A 16,086-nucleotide genomic window follows, 5' to 3' on the forward strand; every position below is an offset into this window, starting at 1 on the left:
TCCTCAATAGAAGTCATTTGAAGTGTTTGCTGTAATATACGAATTTATAAACAAGAGGCCCAGAGAGCCTGTATCGCTAACCTGAGTATTTGACATTATTTGTTTGACATATTTGACCCCCGTGACCTTATGAGGAGATCTAGGTTATTTTCATTTTCAAACTTTGTCAGGCGCCATCCCAGGAAGCTATCAGCTAAATATTATAAAACTATGCTTTAAGATTATTGAGAAGAAGTCGTTTAATTGTTTGACATATTTGACCCCTGTGACCTTGTTAGTAGGTCAATGTCATTTTCTTTTTCACACTTTATCGGGCTCTATCACAGGAAGCAACCAGCCAGATATGAAGATTCTATACCATTCAGTTCTTCAGAAGAAGTCATTTGAAGTGTTTGACACATTTGATCCCTGAGACCTTGAAAGTAGAGCAAGGTCATTTTCATTCTCAAACTTTTTCTGGCTCTATGCCAGGAAGCAACCAACCAAATATGAAGATTTTACACCTTTCAGTTCTTCAGAAGAAGTCGTTTGAAGTGTTTGGCTCATTTGACCCCTGAGACCTTGAAAGTAGGTCAAAGTCATTATCATTCTCAAACTTTGTCGGGCTCTATCTCAGGAAGCCACCAGCCAAATTTGAAGATTCTATATATTTCAGATCTTAAGAATAAGTCGTTTGAAGAGTTTCACATATTTGACCCCTGTGACCTTGAAAGTAAGTCAAAGTCATTTTCATTCTCAAAATTTGTCGGGCTCTATCTTAGGAAGCCACCAGCCTAACATGAAGATTATATACCTCTATATTTACATTTGCGCTACAACCCACTATCTGAACAATACCAGCAGAAAAGCATTTCATCCGAGTATGAAAGCAAACTCTCTCGTGAGGTATCACGTGGTTTACGTATGACGTCATGGATTAGCCTTGTTCAATGGAAACCTTGTCGCTTCGCTTCGGACAACATGGAGAATGCCCCTGTGTCAAACGCTCAAATGACTACGGTAAAATATTGGCACTAATTGTATTAGAATAGGACTGTTCTGCCATACAAAAATAAATAAATAAATAAATGATTTAAGAACAAATAAATGAAATTAGAAAATCTTTCCATAGAAAAAAATGTAAATATATGGATTGCTCGGCGTTTATTTTAATTTTCATGCCGTTATGAACGCAAATCGGTTACATCCATATTATACATGAAGCCCTTCGTTCAATATGGATGTAACCGATTTGCGTTCATAACGGCATGAAAATTTAAAAAAAACGCCGTTCAATGTTTGAAGCGTTCGAGCATGTGAGCTAAAAGTTCAATTTGGGACAGAATGGGCTCATGCAACACATTTAAAGTCGTGAAATTGGCGGGAAAAGCTTACCTTACCACAAAGTGCCTGTCCTAACTTGCCCAAAGGCCTTCGTTCGGCCATTCATTCTTCCGGCACCGGAAAAAAAGTTGAATAATTCTGCAACTACTGACGTGTTTTTCCCTTCGTTATTTTAAGACAGACGTTCTAAATGGTGAATATACACAGTCTCCTCTATACTTATGCAACGACAAACACGCAAATACCATTCGCCGACTAGCCCGTCGTGTGTAAGAAGTCGGAGTTTATTAGCACAATCAATAACCTATAGATATTAAATGACAATATCTGCATGTATATTTATAATCATGGACAAAGTAAAAGTTTTACCTCTCCATCTGAAATTGCTCATTTATCCATCCTCTGCTAATTAAACCATGCAACAACCAGAACAGCAACCAATATAACGTACGAACGCACCACAAAAAAAATGGCATCGAAATCAAGCAAGTCACCCAACCTGAAACACCTTGAATACAGGAGAACAGGAGGTGCAACAGCCCTTAATGCTTAAGATTTCAGAAAACGCTGGGATTTAAGTTAGCCATTAAAGAATGTGCTCGACTATTATTTATTTTTTAACATAAATCAACAATGCAAGAAAAAACCCAATGAACTATCAAATATCAATGACCTTATAACTAATCGTTACTGTATATACAAACAAAACAAAAATGAACAAGAGGCCCAATGGGCCTGCATCGCTCACCTGGAATAAATCTCACTCCTGTATCCTTAAAAGTGATCTAAAATAAAGCTACAGGAAAAATATCAGTATTTATGATTAAAATTCATTCAAAAGATCCTGTTAATTTCTTTTAAAACATTTCACCCCTTTGATTGAAAGTCGAACAAAGTCATTATGTTGAACAAATTTTATAGCCTTTCATCTCAGGATGCAACTTGCAAAGTATCAACATCCTGGGACCCATGGTTATTCAGAAGAGGTCGTTTAAAGATTTAAAACAAATTTGACCCCTGTGACCTTGCATATAAGTCAAAATCATTCACATTATCAAACATAGTAGTCCTTGATCCCAGCATGCTACTGACTTAATATCAACATCCTGAGCCTTTTGGTTATTCATCAGAAGTTGTTTAAAGGTTTTTTAAGACAATTGACCCCTGTGACCTTGAATATGGGTGAAGGTCATGCATTTGAACAAACATGGTAGCCCTTAACCCAAGCATGCTACCGGCCAAATATCATCTCCCTGGGCAGTTTGGTTATCGAGAAGAAGATGTTTAAAGTTTTTAACATATTTGACCCCTGTGACCTTGAATATAAAGTAAAGGTCATTTATTTGAACAAACTTGGTAGCCCTTCATCCCAGCATGTTACTGGCCATATATCATCACCTTATACCTCTCAGTTATTCAGAAGAAGTTGTCTAAATGTTTTTAACATATTTGACCCCAGTGACCTTGAATATGATTCAAGGTCATTCGTTTGAACAAACTTGGTAGCCCTTCATCCCAGCATGCAACTGGCTAAATATCATCACCCTAGACCTCTTGGTTATTCAGAAGAAGTTGTTTAAAAGTTTTAAACATATTGGATCCCTGTGACCTTGAATATCAATCAAGGTCATTCATTTGAACAAACTTGGTAGCCCTTAATTTCAGCATGTTACTGGCCAAATATCATCACCCTAGGCCTTTCGGTTATTCAGAAGAAGTTGTTTAAAGGTTCAAAACATATTTGACCCCTGTGACCTTGAATATAAGTCAAGGTCATTTATTTGAACAAACTTGGTAGCCCTTAATCCCAGCATGTTACTGGCCAAATATCAACACCCTAGGCCTCTTGGTTATTCAGAAGAAGTTGCTTAAAGATTTTAATGTATTTGACCCCTGTGACCTTAAAAATAGATGAAGGTCATTTATTTGAACAAACTTGGAAGCCCTTCATCCCAGCATGCTTCTGGCAAAATATCATCACCCCAGGCCTTTTGGTTAATGAGAAGAAGTTGTTTAAAGTAAAAAGTTGACGCCGGACGACGGACGGACGACGGACGCCGCACCATGCCATAAGCTCACTTGGCCCTTCGGGCCAGGTGAGCTAAAAATGAAAAATATCGTGAATCGTGCAGTACGGCAACGGCGGCTAGGAATGACGCACACATGTGTACCCAATACCTGTCAACCACTGCGACGTCACAGCACGTGCAACACTTGCTACTCGGTGCCGAATGAGACCAATTATTCCCGCTTTACTCTCTAACCGCGGAAATATTGAATTATCGTATGGATACAGTGTTATGCAGTGTCATAAAGCCATCACATAGATTATATTTATGTAACGTGTGTAATATTACTTCGGAATGACGTGACAAAATCTTCAATTAGTTGAAGGTGGTCACTATATGGTAGAAAAAAGAAATAGAAATGGTAGAAAAAAAACAATCGAATAGGAACAATCAATTTGACGTCACGTCATTGTGAAGCAGACGCAGTTTTCATCGTTTCCGAGGCGGCCAAGTGCAAAATGTTCGTTTCAGATCACAATTGATAAAAAGAATCTGTCATTCGTTTCCCTTCATATTAGTTTTATGATACTCGTTTGGGATTTTTTTCATATTTGCTCGCCAGACGCCCGCAAACAGGAAAAATTCAAAACTTGTATCATAAATCTAATATGAAGAAAACTTATGACAGATCCTCTATTTATATTTCAACAAATTTCAACTGTCCAGAACGATTTTAATAAAAATGGACCGAACGTGCACAGCGATGCTCAAAAGGTCAGAGCATAGAAACAGGTGAAGCACAGAAACAGGTCCGCAGACAGCGTTTTTGTATTTTTTTACAAACTGTGTTAAAAAATTTACCTCAGTACTAAATATGGACCAACCAACTCCTGCCAGAAACCAAAGAGGTTGTCTGTCATATCATAAAATGAATTTAAAATCAGAGTAAATCCAATATTTTATTACGTCACTATTTTGCATACTCACAATACTATGAAATAGCATGCTTTTATCAGTGGTATCTTGAAATCGATTCTATATAAAATCTATCAAGTGAGATCGATTGAATTTTACAGAATTTTGTCCCTTCTTTGAGCATCAACACAATTATTTTGAGAATCAGAAAACACAAAAACTAAACATTTATGATGGGAAAACTGTCGGTAAATATCACACACAGCACATTGCGCTAGGTATAAAATGTACTGTCCAAGTATGGTGAAAGTAGGTTCAGTTTGATTTTTACTTTAAAAAACAAAAGAAACACTTTTTAAAATTAGAATTCTTGGTACCCCATCAAATCAGTGTTACAGTCATATTATGACACGGTGTACTCATTAAGTGGAGTAAACAGAAAGCGGATTTTGATGAATTTAGAACTTGTTTTTACATCCTCTTCTCAAAAATAGGATTTTAACATCCTCTTCTCAAAAGTATTTTTTTTTTTATCAAAACTATCGACCGACTCTTTACATTACCATACATTTTACCTCGTACCAAGGTGAAGGAACGTCTTCATTCTCTTATTGTGGACATTTTCTTTTTCAAAAAGGCGAACGTCGATATGAATATATGGCTGTATATTATTTTGGAGCATATTTTATGAAATGCACAAAGGCCAAACTGAAATAAGATGCAGTGGCGGATCCAGTGGGTTTTTTTGGGCTTCAAGGAACCCCCATCCTGAATAATTTCTTTAAAATCATGCATTTTCACCATTTTCCTGAATTTGGCCCCACATGGACCCCCCTCCCCCCTTGACGACAAGAAATATCTCCCAATGCGAGAACGAAGTCGACGTTCTTCAGTTTGGTATGAGGTATGGTTGACCGTACAGTCTTAAAAGTAAACAGTTCTTATAGAAAAAACTTTTCGAGGAGAAAATGTTCAAGATTGATAAAATGATTGATAACAAGATTACAGGTTTGATTCTCCAAAATACACATTTTCACAAGTTCGCCAGTATACAGTCACGATATGACTGTATTGATACTAAGAAGTTTGGATAATGTGTTGGTCGGGCAACTAGATTTGATTAAACGAAATGAAGCATATTGTTGTAGCAGTACTAATAAATCTGATCTAGGTCACTGCGACCTACGTACCAACTACGTGTTTACGTGTGTAAGGTGGTTTTATCATTTCTATACACAGCAGAAGTGTTACACAATACTTTAAGATTATGAGGACGGTTCCAAAATTAACATTAGTTTTGACAAAACAGGTCATTTATTACTTCACTCCCAAAAAACTTCACCACCTCATATATATCATATAAATCGGAATGGGCTCCAATTGCAAGCTGACTGAATTAGAGTTCATGCTTACCGTATATCATGACGGCACAACTCAAAAACATATCTACGGAAGGTGAAAACCACCAGAAGGCCCAAATTGGCATGCACCCTCATTCTGTTTGTTTGGGGTTAAAATGTCCTCGCAACAGCCAGGGTCATATTAGGACAGGTACCTAGGGAGACGCAACTGCCAGGGACATATGACGATTGGTGCGTAGGGAGAAACAACAGCCAGGGACATATGAAGGCAGGTACCTAGGGAGACACAACAGCCGGGGTCATATGAAGACAGGTACATAGGGAGACACAACAGCCAGGGACATATGATGATTGATGCCTAGGGAGACACAACAGTCAGGGACATATGAAGACAGGTACATAGGGAGACACAACAGCCAGGGACATATGCAGAGAGGTACCTAGGGAGACACAACAGCCAGGGACATATGCAGACATGTACCTAGGGAGACACAACAGCCAGGGACATATGCAGACAGGTACCTAGGGAGACACCATCTGCAAGGTCAGTGTTCATGTATACGTAATGATGAATCAGGGCTTAAATGTCCTCACAGTTACTTTAGTTCCTAATTGCATTAAAATGTTTTGCCACTTTGAAAAGGTGTGAAATAACAAATATTGACATTCTCTTTTGAGTTTTGTTCTTGTTATCTGATGATATTGTTTATATTCATAGTAATAATGAATACCAAAAGACATTGACTGAGAAATCATTAATACCTTTAATACTTCCGATGACAGAGTGAATGAACAAATCTGAATTTTCCTACATAAGTTCAAGATGAACACTTATATAATCTGGGAGGTATATCTTTGCGAGCCTTCCCTCATTTCTTTTTCTATCTTATTGAAGTTGCCTTCAGGTATATAAACCTAAATCTGCAACAATATAATAGAAAGTTTCGCTTACAGAATCCAATAAATAGTAATCTCAATTCAAATTATTATATTACAGTAAAAAAGGTGTCTTTTATTAGATTTAATAACTACATGCACACATAGCTTCTTTACATACATTTGTAACTACATGTAATTAAAATAAAGCATCTTTATTGTAAAGTTATTAGATTTAATAACTACATGCACACATAGCTTCTTTACATACATTTGTAATTACATGTAATTAAAATAAAGCATCTTTATTGTAAAGTTATTAGATTTAATAACTACATGCACACATAACTTCTTTACATACATTTGTAACTACATGTAATTAAAATAAAGCATCTTTATTGTAAAGTTGTATAAAAATAGAATAATGTACATTTCGGAAATACATATTTTATGGATAAACCTAGCTGTATTTATAAATATTTTTTAAACATGTGGGATACTTATCACAACTCATCGTGAGATTTCTTTTTAAATGCCCAAAATTCTGATGATTTGTTGTTATAATCTCTTTCACGTTTGACAAAACCAGAAAAGGTAGATATACAGTTTCCTATAAAGTGGTCAGCTTTTCCCAGAATTGCCAAGTCTACATGTGGGTTTTTCTCCGACAGCTTGGCAAATTTTACCTAAAAGGGGAAGAACAAACCAATTAGTTGACAATTTGAGACAGCTTAGATATCCATTATGCAGTATAAAGAATAAAGAATAACTTTGATCACTTAACATGTTTTTATAGGTGTACTTCAATCATCTATGCTCAGTACTGAATACAGTAGAAGGCTTTGCTCTTCTGCACATGAAAGAGAATCTAGTTTGGATACAACTACAGTGGAAATGCATGGCTGAGATCAAAACAATTTCAAACCAAACACGTCAACATCAGATATATCGAAATGACCACTCAGACTTCGATAAAAAATACATTTTTAGGATATTGAATATTACTACTTCCCACAAACAATCTTATTAATCATGATAGCATCCATCTTTGTTGTATTCTAATACCAGCCTTTTTTATAAATTAGGACTTAACATTTATAGTTATGAAGAAAGTAATTTCGCTGATAGAAAGATTTCCAGTATATTAAGTTTATTATCTATTGTTGGTGCAAGACTGACTGTGCTATGTCCCTATATCATAATAAATAGATAGGACATCGTTTGTACTATATAACAGTATGACAATCTCTAATGATATGAAACGGGGGCACCTGATTTGAATTTCCCATTACTCACATTTTTCATAGCCTTGGACATTTTCTCAATGAGGTCACGGCTATCAGTAGCGACAAAAACACCTTTGGCTTTGATACGTTTGACTGCGTTTTTGACTTGGCGTACAATAGTATCATCAGACGGATAACACATCTCTTTTGTTGTTTTACCATACTCTCCATTATAGCCAATACACTGGGCTGCTGCAAACATGTTTGGGCTATCTTTTATGTGTTCACAAGCTTTTACCTGTAAGGTTAAAAATAAAACTTGTGTTAATTTGTTTAATCTATTCAGTTACTTCAATAACCAGAGTAAGAATTCTCCAAAATTTCTATCTTTATAAAAACTGTCATTTATCTGCATAAACACATAGAATCTAGAGCTTGAGTTCTATCTGCAGGATTACACTGGAAACAACATAAAAAGAGCTCTATGGTAAGCAGGCCTAGGGCATCTCCACAAATCGCTCAGCTAGCTTGTACAAAAACTAAAACCCTGGCCATCTGTGTGGAAGGCAATCAGCTTTATACACTGGATCAATCTACTCATACACATGTCCTAAATGTGACAATGGTATTCATAATGAAATATCAATGCTTATCATGATAATTTGTGTCCAGCTTTCCTTGTAGCCTTTGTCTCTATTTGACCACATATTTACCGATTTTGATAAAGAATCGTTATCATCTTACAAAGTCTGTGCCTAGACGCAGGTGGATGGCAACAAAAGCTCGCTCTGGGAAGTTTTCTTTGATGAACTTGTCCGCCTTGGTTTCCACCTTGGTTGACCACTTGAGGTACTGGTGTAGATGAACACTGTATGATTGGACAGGAAAGGCGGCCGGAGCACCTGTAAAGGCCAGCACAGGGTACTGTGATGCAGGATACCTGTAAATGAAACATTGTTCTGTCAATATATGCAAAGCAATACATGTCCCCTATCTCCTTTTTGTGTTTAGTTCGGCAGAACATCAGATCTAATTACAATCTTTAAATAGCAGTGAGTCAAACCATCGATCATTCTCAAGTGTATTTTGTATAAGACTGCCTTTTTAGAGTCCTTTGACAAGTCTCAGAACACTAGTTGTTTCTTTTGAACTTTTGATTAAAAAATTCTGTCAACGTTTAATGATTTCTTACTTGTCTCTCCATCTTTTCATTTCATGGAGATTCATCAGATCATAACCAAGAGGACCGTAAAATATGGAGCTAGTGAAGTCAATGTTAAAGGTATCCCAGAACGGACCGAAGGGGTTTCCATCTTTGGCATTACAGCTGTTTCCTTTGGTGGCGCCATGTCGTGCCTGGTAACACATCACTGCCAAAAAGATGCATTATTAATCAACTTTTATCCAATGGTGTACTGTGTATTTGCTGTTACTATGCCAAAATTCTGGCATGAAAGTATCGTGTTCTTCCCAGCTACCTTAAAATCTAGCCCTGCATTGCCATGGTAGCCGCTAACTATAACACCTGCTTTAAATTCAAACGTAAACAATTTTCTAATGCAAGAAGCTGTTTGAGAAATCTCTAACCCTGGCGGTATCTATACATTTGGTTATAATTGTGACATCACATTTAGGTGCAGTCAATACAACAACTTATTTCACTTATTACATACTAGACTAATGTTATATGAACTCTTCTAAAGACCATGAAACAGTTAATTACTGTAATAAATGTGCTAATGAGGAGGACGCTGACAGAAATTCATAACAGACAACTTTTTCTCAATATCCTTTTTCATTTTTATTTTGGCAAGAAAAGGTCATTTGTTCCTGGCAAAAGCAGATACATGTACAAAGAAGAGGTTTTACAGTTTATAGCTCGAGTGATTAGGTTTCTCCAGACAAGGAGAGGTCTCCATGTTGATCACTTTCGTGCTATCAGCCTTAGACTCTGAGAGCATACCTTTATATAATTACCCAATATCATACTCTATATACTGTATATAGGGATTAATGCAATGCAAATGGGTTTGACAGGAAGAGTATCTATTTTTTTTATTTTTGAATGCATGTAAATCAGAAAAGACAATTGATTTGCCAGTAGATTTTTCAACGATTCTTCATCATTATAATATCAACAAGAGTATCAGTGGAACTGATGTATGCTCCCCGAAAACAACTTTACTGGAGGCTTTTCCTGTTTGTGAATTTTGCATTTGGTTAGATGTATGACACATATATATATTGGTAAAAATAATGGGGATTTTGAAGAAGAAAAATAATGTTTTAAAATACATACATACATGTATGTGTCTGATATTTTTTGCAAAGAGCAATAACTCTATTACTAAGGGGCTGCAGACCCTCAATATGGTACAGTGCACATCACCTTAGTGTGACTGATGTACAACTGCAGGCAAAGTTATGCTCCGGACACAACATTTTAGCAAAGGGCAATAAATCTGTAAATAAGGGATTGTCGGCCCTAAATTTGGTACAGTGCACATTACCTTAGGATGACTGATGTACACACCAAGTTTCATGATCCTACCTTAAATGCAGGCAAAGCTATGCTCTGGACATGACAATTTTAGCAAAAGGGCAATAACTCTGTATGTAAGCCTGGGTTGTGGGCCCTAAATTTGGTACAGTGCACATTGCCTTAGGATGACTGATGTACACACCAAGTTTCATGATCTTACCTTGAATGCAGGCAAAGGTGTACATTTGGCATAGTGCGCATCGTCTTAAGTATGGGTAATGTAAATACCAAGTTTCATGATCCTAATCAAATGTTGGTAAAGTTATGCTCCGGACACGAAAAGGCAGACAGACGGACAAAGTGGCAACTATATGCTCCCCAATTTTTTTCGGGGAGCATAATAACTGATTTTTGGCAAAGAAACAGCTTTACTGTCTTGCAGTGACTGTTGACAAAAAATGTAATGCCTAAAGTTGAAGTGTTTTAATATATATTTGATACAGAAAAATAAACATTAATTTGATCATAAATCACCCATTTAATTACAATCTTTTAAAGGAATTATTTAATTCTGCATTCAGATTGTTCATGTATCTCTATATTTTTGTTTTGTATTACACAGTGCATCCATTTGGCAACCTATAAACTATAAATGAAGTATATATATATAGAAGTCTATACATGTATATTATTTCATCCTCATATAACATGAAGATTACTTTTCATCATGAAAATGTGTACCTGTGCGATCCTTTGGAGGCCAGATTGTAGGGGCTAGTTCCTTCATGAAAGATTCCATGGTCATGACTCTGTGATAGGCCCTTAAAGGTTCCACTTTGAAGTAAGTGTCAAATGGAACCTGAACCTGTAAAAACAGCACATTATTATATTAAACTAAACTCAACTTTCGAGAGTTAAAATGTTTTTTAACATTTTATTGTGTTATGCATAACTCCTCATGTTGTTGTATAACTTACAGATCTTGGTTTTGGAAATTGATATTCCACCCAAGGAGGTAGTACCAGTGTCCTGTCTAAAGCCTTCGCAAATCCCAGTGAACCCAGGAAGTGATCCGCTTGGTTTCCAAATCTACCTGTATAACAAGCATGTACTCATTACATATTGGGGTAATACATGAAACAACATGTATAAGATAAGGTCTGCATTACCTATACTCTGATATGCTCTGATGTGGTCAATGTTGAGTCAATAATCAACATATTGACTCTGTGTTGCTATTTTTAGTGACAGCAAATTGATAAAAAAAAATTATATCCCTTCAATGTTGTAAAGTGACAATGCTCTCTGCCAAAAGCAGGTGAATATCTTTCACACGGCCATGTACTGTAAACCTTCTTATTTTAGCTCACTCAAATGTTATCACATATCATCATATTTAAACAGAAACTTTAACAAGCTCTATCACTCATCTGGATATCAAAATTAATCATGGCAAAATATTCTCCAAATAAGATCGAAGGGAATGGGCCAGACCCAAAGGCCAATCCTTGTATCATATCTGTATTAGGTTTTTCCTGCCCAGCAATTTTATGTATGGTTATGGGGTGGGGATCTCAACTGTTTCCAATGTGGGATTCAGAAACTATATCCCTAGGGTTGTGGCCAGACCCCAGGATCAATTATAATATCATGACTGCATTTGTCTCTTTATGCCCGGCATTTATTTGTATATACAGTTTTGAGGTGGGGATCTCAACCATTCCCAAGCAATAAACTGTTTTTGGCCCCTCTCTTTAGCAAAGGGGTCAGCCCCACTACTTGTACAACTTGAATCCCAGCCTCTCATGAATGCTTCCACCCAAATATGATTGATATCCAGTGCATAGTTCTAAAGAAGAAGTAATTTATAGCAATACATAGCCAAATTGCCCCCTTTTGTCCACGCCCTTCTGCCCGCTTGGGGGTCAAAAGCCCCACCATTTGTACAATTTTGAATCCCCACTACCTAGGGATGCTTCCAATCAAATATGGTTGATGTCCATCTTTTTGTTGTAGAGAAAAAGTTGGTTAAAGCAATATAGCCAAATAACCCTTTTTGGCCCCGCCCCTCAGCCCCACCATTTGTACAATTTTGAATCCCCGCCTCCCATGAATGCTTCTGACCAAATATGATTGATATCCATTGCACAGTTCTACAGAAGAAGTTGTTTATAGCAATACAGCCAAATTGTCCCCTTTTGGCCCTGCGCTTCAGCCCCCTGGGGGGTTAACACCATTTGTACAATTTTGAATCCCCTGCACCTAGGGATGCTTCCAGTCAAATTTAGTTCAATTCCAATCAGTTGTTAAGAAGATGTCATTTGAAGAAATTGTTGACGTACAGCCGACGGATGACGACAGACGACGGACGCCACGGTATGGCATAAGCTCAAACTACTAAAATCAGATTACTGCTAACATATGTAAGTCCATAAGTGATCAATATGCATTAAAATCTTGGCACAATTTACTAGTTAAATTTTTGATGTTATAACAGGTCTGAACCATTTAATCTATATATCTCTACACTTGTAGAGAAATTATTAAAATAATAAGGAAAAGTGGACATCAGGATCATAGTACAGATATAAGCGAGGTGCTAAATGAAAGAAAGAGCATCACGTTGAGGACTTGAAAATCTTGAGTTGTTATTGTACAACTACATGTTAGTACCTTTTTATTGTTGATTTAGCTTGTAGAAATAATTGATAGTTTGTAAACTGCAATCCCTTAATGTTTTACCATACTATTAATGATTGTTACTTATTCTAAAAGTTTACATATGATACAAACAATTTTGCTGATATTTTTAGTTGCCAGTAATTCTACATCTGCTTACATTAAATAAGTCACATCATTTTTTTTGAATGTGAAGAGTTAACCATCTAGCAAAAACATCAAAGGCAATGGCTTAAAAAATAGTAAAAACTGTGACAGTACATGTGGTAAACTTTCTTGTCACAAGTTAACTGTTGGGAAATTCTGTTTCAGCTCAAACTGTAAAGCAGCAATCTGTAATCAACTCCTACTGCAGGTTAATCTCAGTAACATGTCACAGTAAATATAATGCAGCGGAACTGGATCATCAGCGACCAGGTAACGCTCAATTGGTAGAGCGTCCGTCTAGAGGTAATGGAGGGTCCTGAGTTTGAACCCCGGTCTAGTCATGCATTTCGGCTCAAAGATAGGAATTCGAACTCAAGACCCTTCAACCTCTATACGGACGCTGTACCAATTGAGGTACCTGGTTGCCAACGATCAACCAAGAACAGTTACACTACAAAACAACCGAAAATGTCTGTTAAGTTAGGGCATGCATATAGTTTAATTGCCCTCTAACATGTATAATCTCTTTATTTGAAAAACTGACTGCTCACCCATACAGGGACAATACAGTATGTATCCCTTGGGATCCACATCAATAGCCTCTGTGTAGGAAATGAAGACAACCGATAGCCCCAGAACTAACACCTGAAGTGCCATATTGTCACACACTGGCAATTTGATCTGCAAGACAAAATAACATCCTTAACTACAAAACACATTCCGATTAATATCATACCTGCATACCAAGGATTATTCAATGGAAATAAGTAAAAATTGTATCTTTGCAGGAAAGCTCTAATAAAATCAAAGGTACACTCACCTCATCTGTCAATTCATCTATTATATTATTATGGCCAGTGTACGTATCAGCAGACGAGGCAAGTACCTGTGATAAAACTTACGAAATACACGTGCACGTTTACAAAAAAATTTCCCTTTAGCTAAGCAGTAGAGCATCGGGCTGGAGATCAGCCATGGGCCGCAGATTCGAGCCCCAGCGACGGCACTATCATTATCACTATTCCTCGTCCTGCTACATGTATACAAAGGGAGACGACTTACAACTTGTACTTAAAAATAAAGTTAAATTAATTAATCCTTTTAGCGAGCGATATATCTTCAAACTTAAATCTTCTCATTACTAATTATAATATAAGAGCCAAGTAAATTAGTTTGATTGAGAGATCATGAAGTTTGATAGTAATGTAGTATTCTAATATTAAAGTAGTTTTCGAACAAATACATCAATAACTATTTTGTTAAATGCATGTATTATTTAAAAAAAAAAAAGGAAAAGCATGCGCAGGCTGTTGGCGGAAGCCTCTTGAATTCGAAGAAGTACACATAATGAAATACCAAATTTCCTTTGTAATTTAATAATAAATAATGGAAAATAACATTGTGGCCGCAAAAATATGAGAACTGAGCGAAAAGTTAGATGACGGTCCACCACCATGATCATCATCATCATCATAGTGCATACACTACAACTGTGTCCTAGTCAAGTCTCTGTGTGGCTGTCGATGAACAGACATTTTCATTACGTGATCAGGTTATTTTTATAAATTTGCTCTGTTTGTGGGGACTTGGACAAGACAATCATGTACATGCCTCGCATATATATAGATGATCAGTACATTACCTATATGAAAGCGAAAGTCCACGCATGGATTTGTTAACTTCCTTGATTGAAAACGTGAACAAGGGAGTGCACTCTATATGAATATATGAAAGTTTTATTTAAATTCGGTATATCACGGAAATAGATGTTATCTAAGTCACAAAATTTAAATAAAACTTTCATATATTGCCCTAAGTTATCATAAGGTAACTATGCATGCATTTTAAAGCAACGCAAAATATTTAGTTTCTTTAAAATAAAGTGTAAATTTATTATAACCCGAGGATACGAAACTAACAGTTTTGAAAAAGAACACTTCTAGCTCTGTATATGACAGCCATATTAATCCCATATTTACGTGGGGAAAACGTCAGTAAATAAAGTGGTAAGTTTACGGTTGTGATGTTACGATTATATCAATTGCTTTGAGTGCTTTCTGTATTCATTAGTCCATTTCACTGTCGCGATAGTAAGGAATCAAAGAGAAATAATTACCAGTGGCGTCTGGCAGTGATAAAAAAATCTTACAACGTAAATCACTAAATGCATGAAATAATTTGAAATGTACAGCACATGTGTTTAAATGGTAACTAATCGTAACACATATCAGTGACTTTTATCGAGAAAACTAAATAAAATCTTTAAATGTCCGGAATAACGATATTTATGCTCATGCGAACAAAGACAAATAATCATAAGCTAACACCAGGTTTGGCACAACGGCGCATATGGGTTAAAAACCTGCATTTGGGTTTAACAGTTACCCTCAAAAATTTGAGTAACAATTTTATTACTGAAATGGGTAATAAAGTGAATAAAAACACAAAGTTATTTTACACATAAACAAAAAAGGACATCATTCTTTCAACATAATCAAATAAAAATTACAATGAGGTACAATTGTGTACAAAAATTTGTAAATTCAGTTGTCTGATTTTTTGTGAAAATGACAAATTGTATATCACCTCCATTGCTTATAGTGTGTTGTAGAGTAGCTATAAAAAGCACACATTTAAAAATCATGCTCACCTGTCACATTTGCACCGGATAGTCCCATTGACTACACACTGAAGTCAATGGAGAACAAAGTCTTTGATATGGTTTGTCATTTTCACAAAAAGTTGAAATTGATAATTTTTTGTGCACAAATGTACTTCATTGTGTTATTTATTTGATTTAGTTGACATAATGACGCCCTTTTTTGCTCCAAGTGTTTAAAAGAACTTTGTGTGTTTTTATTTCACTTTATTCCCCATTTCAGTAATAAAATTGTTACCCAAATGCAGGATTATTACCCATATGCGCCGTTGTGCCCAACCTGAACAAGGCTGGTGAGTGCACAATGTAAACATGCACCATATCATAAGAAATGCATCTTTTATTTTAATTCACTTATTTTTTTGGGGGGTTTCATGGTTATTTTCATATCGCTAGTTCCAGATATCTT

General features: G+C 36.2%; 1 protein-coding gene across 1 annotated transcript; it reads right to left on the minus strand.

The window, feature by feature from the left end:
- Positions 1–4,277: 4,277 nt before the first annotated feature.
- On the minus strand, positions 4,278–14,715 carry LOC110460790 (GDP-fucose protein O-fucosyltransferase 1-like). Its single transcript, XM_021513942.1, has 8 exons — positions 14,661–14,715; positions 13,570–13,699; positions 11,170–11,285; positions 10,934–11,057; positions 8,903–9,080; positions 8,455–8,650; positions 7,781–8,008; positions 4,278–7,170 (listed from the first exon to the last, which is right to left on the minus strand). The coding sequence occupies exons 2-8, from the start codon at positions 13,673–13,675 to the stop codon at positions 6,988–6,990; spliced, it is 1,131 nt and encodes a 376-aa protein (XP_021369617.1). The 5' UTR covers positions 13,676–13,699; positions 14,661–14,715; the 3' UTR covers positions 4,278–6,987.
- Between the last annotated feature and the right edge of the window lie 1,371 nt (positions 14,716–16,086).

This window comes from Mizuhopecten yessoensis, unplaced genomic scaffold, assembly GCF_002113885.1.
Source record: "Mizuhopecten yessoensis strain PY_sf001 unplaced genomic scaffold, ASM211388v2 scaffold10479, whole genome shotgun sequence".
NCBI lineage: Eukaryota > Metazoa > Mollusca > Bivalvia > Pectinida > Pectinidae > Mizuhopecten > Mizuhopecten yessoensis.